The sequence below is a fragment of the Melospiza georgiana genome, chromosome 12, assembly GCF_028018845.1.
Source record: "Melospiza georgiana isolate bMelGeo1 chromosome 12, bMelGeo1.pri, whole genome shotgun sequence".
NCBI classification, from domain to species: domain Eukaryota; kingdom Metazoa; phylum Chordata; class Aves; order Passeriformes; family Passerellidae; genus Melospiza; species Melospiza georgiana.
In genome coordinates this window covers 8,173,554-8,193,922 of record NC_080441.1, presented here as the reverse complement: position 1 = coordinate 8,193,922, position 20,369 = coordinate 8,173,554, and the positions used below count along the sequence as shown (strand labels likewise).

The window sequence follows — 20,369 nt, the reverse complement described above, 5'->3', positions numbered from 1 at the left end:
TGGTTTGGTATAGGCACATCTGTATTTTGCTTGAAACAGCTAATGGGTGAATTCATGGATCACAACATTATTTTCTCAGAATACAAATAATTGTAGGTATTTAGAATCATGCATAATAAACATTTTGAAATGTGGTCCAGTTACTATTTGAAGATCATTTTTGTCACAAAAATGTAGAAGCTTAACATTTTATAGACACTACAGCCAAGCTAAATACCCAGCTGAAGTCCTTTTATTATGACTTTTTTTTTACATATCCTTAAAACTCCCACCCTTCCCATATGAACTGCTGGAACCATATTTACAATTGATAGGATTTTGAAAAACACGGATGTTAAAAATGTCACTGGATAAAAGAATTACTGAACTGTGTTCTTCTTCCTGAATCTAAAGCATTATATTAAAAAAGAGGCAGAGAATGTATGAAAGCTTTGGGAAGGGGAAGAAGGAAAAAAAGAATTCTGGAAAATACATTTTCTCCAACCACCTATCAGACAAAAACAGACAGCTTACAGAGAACAAATCTGCTTAACAGGAGGGAACATGCATGACTCGTGGTGCTAACAAATCCCTCAATTTTGTATAAGTTATTTTGATGTGCTGCAAGTTTTTAAACCACATCTCTCTGATTATTATAATTTTTCCGAAAGTTATTAAAGCACCTTATAATTTCCAATTCAATTTAAGCTGTTCTCAGAGTTCCTATCTGTGTGAGACCATGAGTGGCAAGCAGGAGAAAACCCTTATAAATGACACATCTCTCAGGTTTGCTCTGAGTGAGTACAATCCATCCTCTCCTGCAGCTGTGAAAATTTATCCAAAATTGGAATCAGCTACAGTAAGCTCAACTTTCATGGAGATTACTTTAGAAATATCTGCTCTGAGGATGTATGAAAATTATAATTTCTGACTTAGGTTTTATTATTCCAGACTAGGGCAAGTTTACTCTCATTAAGTGCAATAGGGGTATGTGGACCCCAAGTCACTTTTTAAAAGAGAAAGGTCTCTTACCAGTAAATACAATTTCGCCTTCACATCCCCTGTCCAACAAAGCTTTTAGCAGCAAATATGATAAAATGCTAATTTCTATATACTCTACAGTCCTTCTATTTACAAAGTAGTTTTACATTTTATTATATTCCATTGTACAACTTTACACAGTACGTCATTATTTTGATTCATAGTTCAGCAATTCAACATATATTTAGATAATTGCCTTTCCACATCCTGCTGTTCATTTAGCTTAAAAAAAAATAGTAGAAAACAAGCACAGTGGTGCAATGTCCAGGCACTTTCAATGTTGCTCAGCAAAATAAGCAAGCACCCTGTTTGAAAGCATGGCAACTTTTTTTGTGGGAAAAAAAAAACCTGAAGCAAAACAAATCAAACCACCCTGCAATTCAATCTTTGCTCATCATGTATGGTTTTAAACATCCTTTGTACAGTTCCAAGAATTCCTGAGGAGGCTCTGTAAGATATGACTGATATGTTTATATGTCAGCAGTGGGTCTGAGTGAGCAGTAACTTCCATCACCAGAGGTTCCACTGATGGCACAGAAGACGTGAAGGGAGTCCTGCATCCACGGAGAATGCATTGTGTCTTCATGATAGATCTAAACATAGCAAAACAATCACAAATTCAGTACAGGTTTCACTTCATTATGATAATCAAGCTGTTTAAAAGGTATGCAAAAGAGATATCCAACCTTGTCTTCAAAGCTGTTTCACAAAGGCAGCGTATAACAAAGAAATGAGAAAGGAGAATAGTTTAGTGATTTCTGTAGCATTAATTTAAACACCATTCTGTGTATTACTGGATCACTTTTAGTTACAACTATGCACTGTGGAAAAGAAACAGTTCTCTGTGTAACAATTTTTTATTATGTCTCAGCAGTAACAGAATTCTAACAGGTTTTTTGTGAGCATGGGGAGTACATGCAGCTAAATCCCAAAGACACTCACTCCCTCTGTGTCCACATTTTGTATTCTGCAGCCTGAAGGACACCCTGACAGCACAGGATCCAACTGGAATGGCAGAGCTGACTGTGCATTTATTTTCACCATGTGGTTCACCAGTCAAGTTAGTTTACTTTGATATTGCAGTAGTGAAACTGAGATCACTGGCCATCATAAACAGCCTTTGGAAATCCAGCTTTCTGCCAGTCTCTGGAATTTCCTGGACCTGTTCAGCTGCAGTTTATAAATTTTTTGTGTTTACATTGTAGCTTAAAAGATCTGTAAATAGGTCACAGGCTGACCCAGTGATTACCATCTGCTCTTGCATCTCAAACAAAGGGCAATGCCTGCGCTGCTTTAGGACACTGACAATACTTAGAAAAGCATATGCTATTTGCAGTGAGAACCCTAAGTTAATGCACTATACTTTTCACATTTAACTGAGTAATGTTGCAAAATAAGAAAAAAAACCTTATTGCATTAGGATGAATTTGTTAGATATTAGGTCATTTGATGGCAATGAAAAGTTCAAGTCAGCTGTTGTACATCATCATGTTGTGCAACTATAAAGAACAGTGTTCATAAACACAGTATTTTAAGCTGCCTTTTGAGCTATTACAAGAAGAAAGTGAAAAGTGTATCCTTCCAAGGGAGACCTTCACTTGGACATTTCAGTCATACTTTGCCCGTTAAGCAAAGATAACACAGCAGTGGACAAATCTATTGAGGTAGCAGGGGGTGTGTTTTAACAATGCTTCTGTGTGCTAAAATAATCTTAGCTATTGTACTTTGACAGTGCAGAACTGAGTGATTTGTTTTTGATTTGACTATTGCAAAATTCAAAAGCCACCAAAGTTTCAGCAGCTGCATGCAAATTAGAAGTCTTGCCACTGGCAGAGTAAGCAGGTGGCAGCTCTTGTGAACAAGCCTCTCTGCAGGTAATGGCAATGAAAAAAACAGTGTGGCAAATGTGAAAAATCAATAGTTTGCCGCCTAAAACAATGGTGGCCACGAGCAGAATAGAAGGGGAATCTAACAAAAGCAACAGAAATGCAGCAGTCACTCTGAATGGATCCACCCTTACACTCCTACAACAAAATTCATCCCCTTCATGAGACTGCTGCCCTGAAATGATATTGTACTATTCCATAACAAGACTCTGATTCCCATAAGCATTATTTCATTGTAAATCAACCTCATTTAGAAACAGCAGCCTGATGCAGTTGCATTATTTTGCCATTTGCAGATTTTTCACTTAGTGTGAACAACTACTCAACTAACTATTCAACTCATTTTTAGTGAGTTAAGATGTTGCATCTTTAATTCATAGTCACACATAGACTGCATATTGACTAACTGGGAGATCCTGAAAGCATTCTTTTGAAATTTCAAGTTGTATGAACCACAATGCAGTCTGTATTGTTGATTTTATATCCTTGATGCTATAACTCTACAAGCTTTCTTTCGTCATAATGAAGGCAACATTAAAGAGCAGAGGCATGGAAATTACTTCAGAAATATAATTCTCATCTAATTTCACAGCATAACACTAGATAGAAGTACAACTGCTCTTTGAATCTCTCACCTCTCTGAAGCTACTATTAAAAAGTATTTTCCTAGAAAGATCCAAGAAAACATAAAATCATAAATCAGATAAACTAGCGTGAATTTTAACAGCGCATAGAAATGGCATGTTGGCATTAGGCCAAAATTGTAAGAAAACATATACAAGGAAATATAAGATTAAAAAAAACCCCATAAGCTGGCTATAACCGAGGAAATGGAAATTCTGCCAGAGAACTTTGACCTATGACCTCCTTATAATTTTCAAATACGATGCAGAACATGGCACAGGATTTCTGATGGCCATGGCAGGCAGTGGTGTGTCCTGAAGACTCCACCCTGCAACACTCTGAATACCAACATCAGGCTGAGATGTCCAGTCAACAGCAAGCAGTTTTAGGAACCCACCAACTCTACAGCCTAATTTCACATTCACTTACTCGCCCGTTCATATTTAGCTACAGAACACGAGGAGTGATCACATTTTCAGTTCCCAGCCAGTTCTCAGCTTAGTCAGTTTTCCAGCACAGAGAGCCACCTCTGTGGGCTCCCCATGTGCAGTACGTGCCTGTTCATGGATGATGTCAGAAAGCTCTTTCACCATATCCTGGAAGTTTGACTTTAACCCCTCGTGGTACTCCACTTGATCCTCCTTAATGAGACGCTCGTTGAGCTCCAGAGCAATTCCACAGGCTTGGATAAACTTCCTGGGGAGGAAAGGAATGAACTTTACAACAACCCAGTCTTCTACCAAAGCAAGCAACTGAACAGACAGGCAAACCTCAGTATTTCCCACCCCCTCTTCTGCTGTGTTTGGGGCAAGACATATTCCAGGGGTATCCCTGGCCCAGGGAACCAGGGAATGAAGAGGGACTGCAACACAGGCATTGGGCTTTTTGCTGGAGCTCCTGTGAGCCTGGATCCCCAGGAGGTGTGACAGCCAGTCCTGCAGGGCTGGGTATGTGTGACACAGCAGGGCTGTCAGAGTTCAGGCACCCTCCAGAAGGAAATTCACACCATGGGGAACTGTAATGCTCTTTCTGAGATCTGTTATTGTTCCTTTGCTTCATTTAACACACATATTTTCCTTTTTTATAAAGCTCAATAAAGATACATTTACAATTGAAATGGAGACAGTGTTTGCACTGCAAGGCTGGAAAGTAAAACCATGCATGGCATGTTCTCAGGGATTGCTCCCTGACTGCCAGGTCACTTGGTACAAGGAAGGAGAATGGGATTGGCCCAAATGCTGCTTTCTTCATACAATGAGAATGGAGAAATGCGTGAAATGGGAGCCACCAGCACAGAAGGGGCTGGTGGATAGCTGGTTGCACCCGAGAGGTCCGGAAATTGGAAAAACACCTGCGCAAGTCACACAGTTTCAAAAATTAGCAACAGAAACAAGATCAGTGCTCTTCCATAAACTGAGAAAGGATTTTCTTTAAAGTATTTTAAGTTCATCATTAGCTAGCAAAAAATCCCCTTGGAAAAATTGGCAAACAATACAAAATATCAAAGACCCTTGAGCCCCTGGACTGTCAGATCTTTGATTTTCAAACATACTTTATGTGATAATCTCAAAAACTCACAGAAACTGTTGAAGCAAGTGTTCAGGCAAATCTCCTCATGGAGAGCCCAGCCCTGGACTTGGGAACATATATCTTGATATATATAATCTTGATATACATAATTTCATTGGCTTTTTTCAAATGTGTGAGCACCCACAACCCCACGAGACTTGGATCTTTATAAGACATATTTAAGTATACAGCATCTGCTGAGTTTGGAGACAGACAAAAACATAATCAGAGCAGGTACCATCTTCCAGCCAGCTGCTGGTTTTTATTACATTAGAAATCCTACCTGAACATTTCCTTTAACTCATTCACCTTCTTAGCAGGATATTTGCTGGACTGGCTGTCACTTAGGAAAGCTCTGGCATAGGCCAAAGGACCAGCATTAACCTAGAATGAAAGAAGAAATCATTTATGCTAGAACTTCTGCTGAGATAAAAAGAGATATTAAGATTGTTTCCTCACATTTTCCTCTTATTTCTGTGTGGAAAAGCAGCATGGTCTGAGTCCTAAGGTCACTCATCCAGCTTGAGAAGGCAGACTCACAAAAAGCTCTTTGTGCCTGATCCTTACAGTACAACCTTGAGTATGTTTCAGCAGTTACTTATGGCTAATTAATGTGCAATTACACTTGGACTTGACACTGTAAACAGCACTGGAGGAAATGTTTATTCCCATGAGCCAGCTGTGTGTGTAGCACTGAAGGTGACAGGGAGGCTGTGCTGGAGCAGGGCAGCCCTGAAGCCTGGGTAGTTAATGATTTCTGGAAAGTAAATGTGCTGTGACCATGCCTCACCCCGAGCTGTGCATGTAAATGCAATTGTGAGCAGACATCAAACAGACTGACCTGCACAGAGACACAGCCCTGCAGTTTGAGCTGCAGCTGGATCATGTCAACATCACCAGCAGAGCTGCAGAGTTGCTGCAGCTCTGCTGTCTTGTCCTTTATTTCATCAGTAGCGACATCAATTGGCTTTAAATTAACTTGATGTTCATAATTGACTGGAATTCTCTTCTTAACATATGGAAAGGAGTTCAAAGCTAGCAGAAACAGCAAAAGAAATGTATGGATTGAGAAGTCATATGAGCAGCACATAGAATACTCTTCATAGAACATATACAGGCAGATTCTTGCCCCTGGGGATGTGAAATCCCAAACAAGGCTATAATTTACCAGGATGGTTTTTTAATCTGTAAAAATGTGCACATAAAAAATACAAGGTAAATTCCCCCTCCCAACCAGAATATTGTCTCCTAATTCTGATTGAGCTGAGAGAATTTGTCACACTTCTTGAATATTTTCACGAGCTAGAAAAGGTCTCCTAATAGTTACTGATATTGTTTCATGTTCAGGCATTTGTACTTACTAGTTAGAATGGTCCTTTTTTTGCATTGCTCTTCCACACTGCCATGCTTTTTTCCAGATAAAGTGTAAGGAGTTTCAAACACAAATCTATTGATATTATGATTTCTTTCAAATTCAGTTTTTCTTTCAGACATTTCTTTGTCTTCAAAGTAGGGCTTCACATAAGTCACTTGAATATGGGCATACTTGGGATCAAGGTCTTTAATGTTGACCTATGAAATAAGAGGGTTACTCACAGGGGGAGCAAAGGTTAAGAAGTCATAATTGGCTAATCTATTCATTGGGATCTGATTTAAAATTAATGCCTGCTGATCTGCCTTCACTGCAGGAAGGCCAATGACATGCCAAATGCTCCTTTTGCCTTCAGCTGGTATGTCTAGACCATGCACCAGCAGATAAGACAAGGAGGTGTGGCACAAGAAATACATGACATGGTGCCAAACAAACTGTTCCTGCAGCAGGCAGCCACGTCCCCTGATCCATCAAGGGAGCACAGTTCTGAGCCACTCAGTCCTTTTAATGTGACCACAAAATGTCCAGACCATGACCCAGTGCTCATGCAGTGCTGGGCCAGCCAAACCTGCAGGCCTGCACTAAACCAGCTTTGGGATCACCAGCACTGCCCAGATAAATCCCACTGCAGCCCAAGGGTGTGCACAGCTCTTGCAGGGAGCATAAATAAGTATTCCATATAAGGCTGCAAGGCCCCAAGAGGTTTTCTTTCAGACTTGCAGCATCAAAGCAACAAGAAGTAACTCTGCTTCCAGTGACTGATGCTCTGTGCTGGCTTCTAATGCCTTCAGCAAGGCAGTGCAGTGGGGATTGCAATTCCAGTCAGAATTCACACCTGGGAGCCACAGCAGCACCAGCACTGGTCAAGCTGTGCAACATTTCCACACAGAGGAGCAGGAGGATGCCAGGGGCAATAGGGTAAGAGGGTGGAGGAGAGGGCTCATTCTCCCACTGGCAGAGGGAAGGGATGCTCTGCCATCCTCCAGCACCTCCACAGTTTAACTCTACCTTATTAGAATCCTGGATAATCTTTACAGTCTCTGACCCAAATTTTTCTCCATAAAGTTTAAGAAGTCTGAAGGAGATCTCTGAGAGGCCTGTCAGTTTGGGCTCCTTATAGACGTATTCCTTCCCATCTTCTTCCTCAAAGAATGTCTGGCGTTAACCACAAAAAAAAAAAAAAAAAAAAAAAACCAACAAAAAAACCAGTGAGGAATAGCTGTCTTTCTTAATTTAGGAAACTTTTATGTTAGATTTGATGTTTGTAAAGCAAGCTTCTACTAACATTTCAGAAAGCCAAAAAGTTTTGGAAGACTATGGCTCATAAAGTCTGACTGAACTTTGCCTGTTTAATAGCTTCCTTCAAAAATGGTCTAAAAAAATAAAATTCTTCAACCAACACAAACACAATGCATCACTACTTGAGTAGAACCAGTGAGAAATATAAACTATGTGGAAGATGGTTTGGCCTGCATTTGACCTTTTGGAAGATTAGAAAGAGATAGGCAGGAGAAAAAAACCACAAAAACAAGGTACAGAGAAGGAGCAGAAAGATATGTGAGATGAGGAAGCCCTGACAGCAGAGCCACAGGAACAGTCAAAAATTCAAGAATTTGTGTAAGCTGCAAGAGAATTTAAGCAATAAAAAAAAAGAAATGGGTTTCCTGTGCTTTAATTCCTCTTGTATGCAGGGAAGTGGGATTTGGTGTGTTTACTGTAAATGGAGACCAAAACACATCAAAGGCTGTGTTTGCATCACCAGTCTTACCCATAATGGAAACAGCATGGGAACTTCATGCTTTGGTGAACTGCTCCAGCTAGAACTTGTGACACAGCGTTAAGCTATCTGTGTGTAGCTGGAATATAAAGCCAGAAAAGCTTCAATGTGCAAAGCTGGATCAAGTACTGGTTGTTGGGATGCTACACAGCTCAATTTTAAGGGCTGATCCAGTTATTTCCAACTTCCAGAAAAATAAGCCAGCAGTTGTTTCCTTTTATCTGTTGCTAACCTTATTTACTTTTTACATATCCAAAGTTACAGGGAAGATGAGGGTAAATATAAAATGCATGTCTGCTGCAGCAAAAGTCACTGCTGTGGTATGTTGTGACAGTGACATTCAAAGGTACAAACCCATGAGGGTTTCAGGGGTATTCATCATCTCCTCGAAAAGAAGGAATAAGGAAAGGCAAGGCCAATAAAATGTATATGGTGTTTTCTAAAGAGGGGTCCTGCAGCTCCCCTTGGTTGAGTCCTCAAGCAGAAGCAGGTTGTTCAGAGACAGTAAGGACATGAGGGTATCACACTTTATTAACTGCTATAGGTGGAGAAAAAAAATAAAACCACAACTGCTTCTAAGCTCAGAAGACTTCAATGAGCTGTGATAAGATCATGCCACTTCCTGGGACTCTGAGCCCCAGATCTTACTCAGTTTTTCAGCTACCTCAGCTAACACTAGCACTACCTATCTCTACATGTGTGTAATCAACATTGACAGATATTTTGCCTCCAGCTTCTCTCATAACCTTTTACTCTGCTAGTACCCAGAAGGGAGCAGCATTTTTTTGTAGAAAAAAAAAAGTCTGTTACTACTGCTGTTTATATACTATGGTTATAGTTATATACTGTTACTAGTTATAGACTATCCACACTAAATTGTGTCTATGTAACTACAATAACTATAATTACAAAAAGTCCTCAGCATTTTCTGAGCCCACTAAGGCATTTCCTAACTGCTGAGTTGTTTTAAGAAAAGCCTGCAGGCAGAATCATAAACTTTATAATAAATCAAGTGCTCCTAGAAACAGATACAAACCCTCATCCCCAGTGTGCAATACCAAAACACTCATGTAGACACTGGTGGCTGCACCAGAGGAGCTTTTCAACTCCAGGTCTGACAGAGCAGCAGCTCTTGGACCAGGATGCCTGGTGAGGGGCAGCTGGCAAGCCAGTGTGTATACTCACTTGTCCATAAAAGGCCACTCTGAAAAAGGTTCCAAGGAGCCTCTTCCTTGAGTGCATTACTTCCAATATCTTAGCATAGGCTCCGTGGAGTGTTCTGTACAGCTGGGTGAGTTTCTGGAAATCAGATTTTAACATTATGAGGAAAGCAGGATTTTCCAAGCAGCACATTCTAGCTAACACCAGAAGCTTCAGAGATACCTGAACACAATCCTCTGGAGGATTGAAACCTTAATTTCTAAAGAGGTTGAACTCATGCAGTCTTGTTTGAAAAACTTGGTTTTAAGTAGATGCTTCAGGTTCTGCAGGGTACCACAGATTGCAGGAACAGCCCTGCCCCTGGAGAGAAGGCTCAGTGCACGGGGTGTCTCAGGGTGTTTCCTAACTGAGCTTTCACACACAGAGCAGCTGGCAATATTTTACCCAGAAAGTCTTTTTTTGATTAAAAACAGCTTTAGCAATGAAAAAATAGGTCGAGGTAAGGCTTTCCCCCCTCCTCCCAGGTTCAGTTTTATGGCTGGATGGGAGGGGAAGAGGTCATACAGAGGTAGGGAAAGAGGACCAGTACTAAGCTGAAGCACAGGTGACAGCACATGGGGAAAGGAGCAAGGCTGGGAACAGCCTCCTTCCTTCCTCTCCACTTGCCACTGAAGTACCCAAGATCTTGTCCTTTCATTCTGGTTTTAACCCTTAAAAACTTCAGGTCTCAAAAAGAATAGAGCTTCAATGAGCATATGGAATGACAAAAGGTTTTTTTTTACAGGAAGGAAGGTGGCAATTATTCACTAAATAGTCATGAGTCACCCATTAGCTTTGATAAATACCTTTCAGATCACTGCTTTCAGTAATTTCTTTAATAACCAGCAATGAGGAACAGTGTGTGCTTTACTGACACTAATTCAGTAACTCATAACTTCAAAAATAAAAAAGTCCCCTGTTTTTTATTTCTCAGCAGTCTAGAAAATTACCTGCTCTATGCAAACGAGTTGAAAATACCCACCTCGAATTCACGCCGCTTTTCATAAATGGGAATGATCAGTTTGGAAACCTCAGAAATTGTTTCATAACGCTCTGCCTTCCACAGGCCATCTATGCACTGCTCCAGCAGCTCCACCAGGACCTCCTGTGACAGCAGCCAAATGGGTGGTGTTACTAACACTCCAGATTAAAAGATAAAACCATTTTAACTTCGGACACTTCTATCAGATCCCAGAATAAGTAATTGCAGTTACATTAGTTTAAACACTGTGTATTCCCGGCCTTTCTAAAGGTATTCTAAATTTTGGGGAGGGGTAAGGGGAAGAAGAAGAAAAAGGACAAGTTATTTTTTAGAAGTTCATTAATTCTTCATAAGCCATTAGCATAATAGCCAGCAAGTATGTTTAGTTACTCTCCCGGGAAACTGCAAGAACTGTGGGAGAGTATGAACTGGACAGCACTGGAGATCAGAGGTGTGTGACTAAGAAACACACCCAAGGAACAAGTATTGGCTGTGATGCCAAGGATCCTCAAGCCTTGATGAAAGGGCAGCTGGGCTGCAGGGCCACCTTGCTGAGCCACATGGCCAAAGCAAGGCAGCTGCACAGGGATGGTGCAGAAGTTCTTGTGAGGCTTCATGACTCATGGGAGGAGCTACCCACTTCCCCAAGGCCTTGCCAGGGTTTCTGGATTGTTCTGCTATCATGGTGTGCTGCAGAACAGCCCTAACTCCAGGGGCACCCTAAGATGACCTCTCCCTTGCAGAGCTTGACTTTGTATTGCCCCTTCTTGGAAACACCACACCCGGCTGTGCTGCCCTGTGCTGGCAACATCAGTGTTTGCATAACACAGCAGGCAGAGCTTGGGGTGCTGCTTTTTCAGCCTCTGTGCTAGAAAAAGTCTTCATAAAACCAAGAACTTTCAAGTTTTACCTGTCCGAATCACACACAGAAAATTCTCCAGAACAGATTTCTCTTGGGAGATTGGAGTGGAACAGTCTTGTTTACAGACAGCAGTGCACAACTGCAATTTGTTAGAGCTCATATGAATGAATTCTAAAACTAAATCCTAACCAGATATCAAATATCCTCCCATCCTCCTATCTACAGCACAGGACCTCACCTCACTGTAATGTACATCCATCATGCCACCATCTTCTTTCATTGCACCTTCTTCATCAATGTTGGGAGTGATCTTCCTGAAGGCAGCACATCCACTGGGAAACAGTTCTGCAGCAGACAAAAGCAAATGGATTAGTGGAATTATCTCAAATGTGTCATGCTGCTGTACTTTGACCTGAGCTGGCAAATCAATACCACTGAACAACACTCTCACTGCCCCACTCAGCCCTGGTGGGATGAGGAGGAAAATCAGGGAAAAGAAGAAAAACCCATGGGTTGAGATAAGAACAGTTTAATAATTGAAACAAAGTAAACTAAGGAAATAATAACAACAGAGAGATATAAACCTCGAGAAAATCAAGTGATTCACAACACAGTTGCTCATCACCTAGTGACCAATGCCAAAACCATTCCCACACTGGCCTCCTTTCCAGGTGACTCCCCCAGCAAATGCATTGGGCACGATATTCAGAGATGTGAAATATCCCTTTGGCCAGTTCAGGTCAGCTGCCCCAGCTATTCTCCTTCCCAGGTTTTTGTGCAGCTCGTCACTGGCACAGCACGAGACACTGAAGAAGTCCCTGGATTGGAGTAAATGCTACTGAGAAACAACCAAAGCAGCCATGTGCTGTCAACATTACTCTCACACTGAACCCAAAACAGAGCACCAGCTACCAAGCAAGAAAAGTAACTCTACCCCTACCCAGCTATTGCTGGAGAGCACACAGAGCTGTATACTCCTAGCAAGGAAGCACAGTAAGGTACACCAAAGCTTTGGGTAGTTCAGCCTTTACTGAATCATTCCAGCCTCTGTATATGCAAAGAGTGCCAGTAACAGAAATAAATCCATGTTCAAACCTAATTTAATATTCTTTTGGACTTGTTCCTCTTCCCTTTTAGGAGTTCTCCTTTACCACTACTTGTGGTAAGCAGCCTTTGTGTACAAATAAAACATTGCAAACTTTCAGTACCCCCCTCTCTGCAGCCATGTGAAACGTGCATATATATCACAAGAACAAGTCCTGATTTTTCCCACTCTGCCAAGACAAAGTACAGAATCTGGAGGGACTCCAATCCCCCTGAGAAGGGCACTGAAGGACTTTCCAGCCAAGGCAATCAGCTTTCATGCAGCCTTAGCTTTCTGAAATGTTAAGGGTCCACTTCAACAATTACTCCCTTAAATGGAAATGAGAAATGGGGTCAATATATCAACTGCAGAACAGGTATTTAAAAGAAAACCTGCAATGTGGTGTAACTTGAGAACACACAGCTCTGTCCTTCCTTCCTGTTTTGCACTAAGCCACAAAACTCTCCTTTTTTTCTGATTGTTCTTTACATATGTTATGGTTAGGCTACAGTCTCATTTCTTGACTGAATTTTGACTGTTTCATTCTACAGTTTTCTGTACTGCCTATAGTAATAATTCTGATGATCATATTGAGTCAGTTTTTAACATGGCCTTCCCCAGTGAGTGCATTTCCTAATGTAAAATACAAGTGAACATTTAAACCAAGACATGATGTGTCAGCTCTTACTTCACTTAGCACCACGCTAGCGTGGCTGTCTAAGTGAACAGGTATGAACAACTGTTATTTCTTAGAAACTACTCATCATCTGCTAGCTTTATACAATGCAATGATTTCTTTTTCCTTTTCAGCTTGTTTATAAAATAACAATTTACCAAATTGAGAGAGCCTTTTCTTTAAAAAGATTCTGACACCCCCAAACCCCACCATCATCCTCCTCGTGTCTCCCAAGCAGCAGACACTTACTCTTCCTGTGCAGGAACTCTGCAACGAGGGCTGCTACGTGAACATAGCACATGGCTGCCTGCAAAGCACAAAGGGACATTATCAAAATGCCATCTGTACATGTGTCCTGCTGTGCACCAGTTTTGAGTTGCACAAATTACCTCTGAGAAGTCCCCGTTCTTCACGTGTATCTTGGCCATGCTGTCCAGCCACGTCTTCCGGAGCTCAGGGGTGCTTGCGTAAGACTTGGCCAAGCTGTACTGGAGATCCACCAACATTTCTGGGTCCTTCTCGTGTTCCTTCATCTGAGCAGTGGCCATGAGCACTGTGCGGATTCTCTTCGTCAAATCTTTCACTTCGGAAGGAAAAGCTGTTGCCTGAGAAGAAACAAACTGAATTAGAAGCTGATACAGAAAATACACAGTTTGCCAAAAATTACCCTTTCAGCCAACTTCACTTATCTGAGAACACTGAGAACACAGCAGATAAGGCTAATTAACTCTTCTTACTGAGCTCACACTGCACACAGAGCGCAGCATTCCAGCTGCATTCAGAGGCACTTCAGTCATGCCATGCACAGGGCCAATCTCTCCAGGCTGTGCCCAGGGTGCCAGGCTGGCTGTTCCTGTGCTGCAGTGAGGCTGCCACTCTGACATCCTGAGGAGCTGCTCTGAGAGCGACACACAAGTGCTCCATGCATGCAAAGATCTCTGGATGAGACCACAAACCACGGCTGCAGTATTTTTTCATGTCATTCAACATCTGGCTTGTTAGGCTCTGATGTGGTCTGTCTTCAATTCCTAAAGCACTGAAGGCATTTGTAGAGCTTCCCACCACAAGAATGTAGTAGAGAAGCATGTGCTCTGATCTGATCCCCTGCTCAGAACTAGGCCAACATTGAGTTAGACCAAGGCTTGTCCAGCCAAGTTTTGTAATCTCCTAAAACAGAAAATCCACCCTCCTTTCTAGGCCCTGCCCCAGGGCTACACAGTGCTCTTGGGAAATAACTTTTTCTTAAGCAAAACTGGAATTGCCCTTGCTGCAACTTGCATACACTGCCTCTTGTCCTGCACTCCACACCTCTGAAAAGAGTCTAAATATGCCTCTATAAACTGTCTGCTGTGGAAAGAAGCAGGTAGGCTCCCCCTCAGCTCTCTCCCCTCCATGATGAGCCTGATTTATGCTCCCTCTCCTCAGATTCCTGCAGCCCAGCTGCTGCTGTGGCTGTGCATGGCATTCCCTCCAGTGTGTTGAAACCTCTCCTGTACTCTTGCACTTACACAAACACAAAAACTTGATATCATGATCATCTCATGATGTAAATTACAAGTATGGCTCAGTAAAATCTTTACCAACATCTGTGTGCAGAAAAGAACTGAGGTTTTCGCCAGGTATATCCTATCTATAAATTTGTTAGATCACAATTAAACACCTAATGGAAGCTCCCATTAAGTCTTTAGGTCACAGGATAACCGTGGAACTGTAAAAACACTTTCCATTTCCCCTATCCTGCCTTGGCAGCTGCTCTGTGTGAAATGGAGCACGTTGCAATTGCTCAATGGATGGGGTACAAGCCACTAATTCTAGCACAAAGATAGGCAATTATTTTCCAAAGAAATACAACCATTAATCTCCACATAAGAGCTCTTTCTTAACATTACTGACACTTAGTCGAATAAAACAAAATCCTGCTAATTATTACCTTCAGGCAACAGAAATACCAGACCCTCCCTTGTCATTCCTTCAAAGCTGGGAGTTCCTGGAAAGCTCTTTGGACAATCTGGCAAGCAGAATATGGCAAAGCACAATCTGAGCTGCTGAGCTCCCTCCCCTTGGTGTGAGGCCTCAAGTTTGGAGCACGACCTGCCTGAGCAGCTGGTCTTATTGCTGCTGGCACAACACTTGTTTACTGAGCAAATGCAGCCTACTACAAGCCTATAAATCACAGTTCCAGTCACTAGCCCAACCCTTAAACAGAGTTTCCTGGAGTCTGTCCCCAGGCTTGCATCAATGGCTGATAGCACATGAGGGATGTGACATCTCCAACTCACCTTCATGGGCCTGTCGCTGTTTGCAAAGTTGTTAATGATGAGCAAGGAGTCCTGAAATCTGGTCCCACCACTGAGGGCCACATCTGCAATTAACTGGCTCACTGCAATTATTATCTGTGGGACAAGGTAGAGGCTTTATTTAAACAAGCCCTAATAAAAGGCTTTTATTAAGGTCACAGTTAATAAAATGCTGACAGGAAAGCATCACATCTTTTCCACCACGTAAGCAGTGGTTGGTGCTGTGGCTCAGCTCTCACATCCCCCAAGGACAGGCACTCCCCAGAGGACTAAACTGCTTTGCAGAACCAACAATCCAACTATTCTAATATGAATCCCTGTTTGGACATTAGCTACCTTCTTCTGTGATTCTTTACAACCCAGAGGGTATTCATCTGTCCCCCATGGTATCTACATTTGCTTCAAAAACCACCAATGCCAAAAAAGCAGCTCCTAGGAAATCCCTTCTCCTGCCTTAAGGGCAGCTGTCCCTTCCACCCCATCCCAGCCAGTCTCTGGCACAGAGATGTGTCTGATACACTAAAACTCAACAGCTTGGAGTACTTGATGGCAATTATTTTACCTAAAGGTGCTTGGACCAGTCACTGGAATTAAGCAAAGCCTGGAAAGCAGGAGGATTTTGGTCCATATGGCAATGGCAGGATCCTCTGCAGGTATGAGGTCAGAGAGCTCTGTTGCTGTAACTGTTCATTCAATCTGAGGTGTCCTGTCTCTAGCTTTTCTCCAGCCACTGACCTGAAGATGTGTTCTCAGAAACGTTCTCCTTTTGGTGAACTCAAAATTATTTCTCATCAGGAGGTACAGAAGAGCAGAGGCTTCATTCCTCGTGGAGGACACCTTGGAAGTGCAACACTTCAGGATCTCATAGCAGAGGGCAGCACACATGTTCACCCTTCCTTTGAAAAATGCTGAGGGAAACTTCACAAGAGAAAAGCAAATATTAGAAAATACACCACGAAATGGCATAGGGATCAGATGGGCAGGGCAACAAACTAAGCTCCAGCCTGGACAGCCTCAGCAGAAATTCTGCCAGAATTCTGAGCCTGAGAGTATTTGTGGGAATGAATTTGGGGTCTATTTTTAACCTCATTTCCTAGACCGATGGGAACTTTGCTGTCACGCTTCTTGGGGATGTGACTGCTTGTGTCCATCTAACCCCTCCCCTGATAACATCTGGGATTTTTGGCAAATTCTCACCAAACTGGACTGATAGAATTACATTCTTCCAAAAGCCATAATCCCAAGCAGTGGGGCAAAGAGGAGAGGTTCCACAGGCATTCCCACCACAAGGTGCTATCTGGAAGACCAGAAAATCCATCAGAGCCCAACCAGGAATCCAACCTTACTGGGAAATGTGACCTGCAATGCTCACACATCTACTTCTACATGATCCCCCAAAAACAGCTAAAATCATGCCTGCATGCCCTCAGGAATGCAAACATGCTTGTCACTTAGAGCATCAAATTCAGTGACCTGCCCTGCCTCCCCAGCCAGGGCCACCCAGGGAGCAGCAGGACCAAGCCAAGCCACAGTGCAAGCTCCCTCAGTCACAGCAGGGCTCAGGGACCTGCAGCAGGGACAAGGGGAACACCCTGGTGGCCTGGCTGTCCCCTCAGCAAACCCCTGAGCACAGCTGTCAGGGCAAGCTCAGCCCTGCCTGGGAAGGGACACCTGCAGCAGACAGGGGGGACACCTGTCACAGTGGGCAGCAGCCTCCTGGGGATGCCAGGGTGTGTCTGTCCCTGTGGCTGTGGTCACAGGAGGTGGCTGGCAGGGAGGTGACACCACCCTTGGCTTCCCTCCACCTCGGCACAGAGGCTGAGCACAGGGAAGCAGAACAAGGAAGGGCTTTGTGCTGGCACGCAGGGACCTGCTGGGGAGGGGAGATAAAGCACCTCCCGAGGGGTGGAGGCTGCTGGGGATGGCCCAGGAGCACTCTGCTCCTACTGCTGCAGCTGGCACCCAGGCCCAGAGAATCTCCTGCTAAAAACAGGCAACAGAGGCAACCACGATTTTACCTATTCAGATTGTTTGAGACCCCATGGTCCTCATGGGGCACGATCCATTAGCCACTTTCATCTGCCCCACTACCTTCTGCCCATGGGAGGTGACAGTAAATAGAATCAGCCAGAGGCTGAAACTGTTACTGTGGCCCTCCACTCCTTGCATTAAGTATGGATGATCCAGGAAAACTTGTAGGTACCACCATGGTGTGCTGGTGACAGTCTTAAAACAGGGATCTGGGACCTGTGGCTAGCAAGATACTGGGATTGCACCAAGAAAATTAGGGCACAAACCACTTTTTGTTCACTGCCTCTGGCCAAAAATTATCATCAAAAAACAAAACAAGAGAAAGAAGGAAAGAGGCAAATAAACATCATAAGGTGCACACAGATCGTGTGTGCACCTGGGAAAGGAGCTGCAAGAGCTGCTGCCCAGTGCAGTGTTGCCCTTCCCCAGAGCCAGACAGGATCATAGGCAGCCCTGGGCTGAGCTGTGGGACAGGGCAGGCACACACAGCACAGCCATGGCTGGCACCTCTCCCAGCAGGGACACTGCCAGCCAGCAGAGGCTTTCAGACACTCCAATGCACTGCCAGGGACACAGCCCCTGCCTGGGAATCTGCTGCCCTGTGCACCCCCCTCCACACCAGCTCTGGAGGAAAACCTGTGCCCCTTTCTCAGGGAACTGCATCCCTTCCTGGAGCCCAAGCAGAGGCAATGGCTCCTGGTGCCAGGCCCAGGGAAGCAGATCCAGGGGTGAAGGGCTGCTGCAGGCCCAGCCAGGCCTGGTGCTGCCTGTGGCTCCCCAGCTGGGCCAGGGCACTGGGGAGAGCATGGAACAGCCCCTGAGGGCTGTGCCCTCTGCACTGACCCAGCCCCACGCCATGGACCAGAGCAGGGCTCAACCCAGCAGCCAGCTCCCAGAGAGGCTCAAAGGGATGTGAGGGCAGCACAGCCAGGGGACAGGCAGAAGGACGTTTGAGCCAGTCTGTAATGCACACCCCTCCTCTATGCACATTTTCCTTTACAACCTTTAAATTAAAGATCATTCCTAAGCATGCATAGAGGTATTTATATATGTATTTATCTGTAAATAGACAGATTCAGTTCTTAATAAAACCTAGAGTGTGAAACAAGAGCAATCTAGCTTTGGTTGGTTCTTACCAGCCAGTAAAACAGAGGAAGCTTTCTTGCCAAATTCCCAGAACACACACGTGCAACCAAAACCAAAGATGCAAATAATTATAGAAGATTTTTATTTGCTCTCTTGCAACATTTTTTTAAAGTCTTTTGCCTGTCAAATAACTGGGTTTAATGTAGAAGACAAATTATAGGTAGCAGAATACAACTCAGGAGTTTTTTCCCTCCAGCAACCATTTGCTGTGACCACAAATAAGAGGGGGATTCATTTCATCGTAATTTTAGCTATAGGAGGTCCTAAAAATGAAAAATTTTCCATTCTATCTGTGACAAAGGTATAACTCCCTTTTGCTTTTCTGGAAGTTACAAAGTAGAGCAGAGCTAGGATTTGAAAACAAACTTGGAGGAAAACATTTCATCCTTGACTTGTCATACAATGCAGTGACCACCTGCCTTGGCCACCATAGCCACTTCAGGCCTCAGAAGAACACTTGAAAGGACTTAAAAGGAAGTTTGGGACTCGTGTGGTTATGGAGTTGGCAAAGAAAACACTTCCTCCTTCTAGATACCATCTGCTGGGCTCATATCTTGCTTTTACAGAAGCCATAGGGGAAATGCAAGAAAGCTGAAATCAATAATTTGTGTCTTTAAAGACCCATGAGGTGAAATTCAGCATGGATGTAGACTGGCATAAATCCAAGAAAACAATCCCCCATCCTTGCAGCAGCCAAGCATGCAGCCTCCCTGCTGCCACTGATGTTTTGGAAAGCAAGTGTGGAAGCCCTGAAGGGCTCCAGGCTTTGAAGGCTGACAGTGAGATCAAATTGAGCAGGTGTGCAGGTCTGGCTTCACATTAAAAAAAAACCCCACAGAAAATATGTCAGGAAGGCAAGGAATGCCTATTATTTGCTATAGGCACAAAACAAATATTTCTGGCTAAACAAACTTTTGGATAGCAAGTGGGAGAGCAGGGTGTGTGCAGATCTGCAGCAGGATGGATCTCGAGGCTAAGCAGATCACAAGCAAGCAGAAAAGTCAAAAGAAAGGCAGAGCAATAAACAGGCACTGAACCCTGCAGAAAAACTGAGTGATTCCTGCCCCTGCCAGCTGCCAATCTTGCAGGCTCTAAGAAGCCCCGTGGAAAAACACCTTGTAGGAGACCACACTGCCTGGAGCAGACAGGGAGCCAGCAAGAACTCTGCATTTCTGCTTCTCATGCGTTTGCTTAGCACCAAAATCCAGCCCTTGACTTACACTAACTCTCAGCTTTGCTGTGGGGTTACAGCAAAATGTAAAAAGTACAGACTTTTTCCACCATTGAAAAGCAGTTTAGCAGTCTCATTTTAATCAGATTTTGCTCAGCAGCTAGTGCAAAAGCTCCTTTGAAAGTTACTCTTTGCTTACCACTCAGACACCATCCCTGCCTGGCTGCAATCTGCCATGTGGATTTTCCTCATGAATGAAGTGTTGCGCTCAAGGGCTTTGAGGTGTTTTAATTAATTTTGTATTTATGATAACTGCACATCTGGGAGGAATGGTGTTATAATGTACATCAGATCTGGAAAAACGTCCTTTTGAGCAGTGGCAGGTTTTGACAAGAACAGAGGGCAATGTCAGCATCAATCACTGCTCCTCTGTGGTCAGGTGTGGCTTTGTCTCTGCTTGAGCTCAGGACATTAAACAGCCTCACTACCTGTCAGGGCTCAGAGAGCACAGAACAAGGTTCAGCAGAGCTATCACCTCTCCCAGCAGTGGCTCAGGAGCTGCCTGTCAGTGCATGCATTATTCAAGCAACAGCACTGTCAGCAGCACTGTCAGCAGCACTGGCATCTTTGGGGCAAAGATTCAAGCACCAGCTCTTGGTCAAACAGACGCTA

General features: G+C 43.5%; 1 protein-coding gene across 2 annotated transcripts in view; it reads right to left on the bottom strand.

The window, feature by feature from the left end:
- Window positions 1-20,369, bottom strand: part of DOCK11 (dedicator of cytokinesis 11) — a 76,921-nt gene continuing 56,552 nt past the window's right edge. For both annotated transcript variants that reach the window (XM_058032519.1, XM_058032518.1), the window contains 13 exons: window positions 16,085-16,267; window positions 15,332-15,445; window positions 13,442-13,657; window positions 13,302-13,359; window positions 11,531-11,637; window positions 10,431-10,553; window positions 9,434-9,547; window positions 7,480-7,626; window positions 6,461-6,671; window positions 5,941-6,134; window positions 5,383-5,483; window positions 4,088-4,226; window positions 1-1,613 (listed from right to left, as the gene is read on the bottom strand). In XM_058032519.1, the coding sequence (XP_057888502.1) occupies window positions 1,491-1,613; window positions 4,088-4,226; window positions 5,383-5,483; window positions 5,941-6,134; window positions 6,461-6,671; window positions 7,480-7,626; window positions 9,434-9,547; window positions 10,431-10,553; window positions 11,531-11,637; window positions 13,302-13,359; window positions 13,442-13,657; window positions 15,332-15,445; window positions 16,085-16,267 (1,830 nt within the window). In that variant the 3' untranslated portion in view covers window positions 1-1,490. The remainder of the gene's footprint in view (window positions 1,614-4,087; window positions 4,227-5,382; window positions 5,484-5,940; window positions 6,135-6,460; window positions 6,672-7,479; window positions 7,627-9,433; window positions 9,548-10,430; window positions 10,554-11,530; window positions 11,638-13,301; window positions 13,360-13,441; window positions 13,658-15,331; window positions 15,446-16,084; window positions 16,268-20,369) is intronic.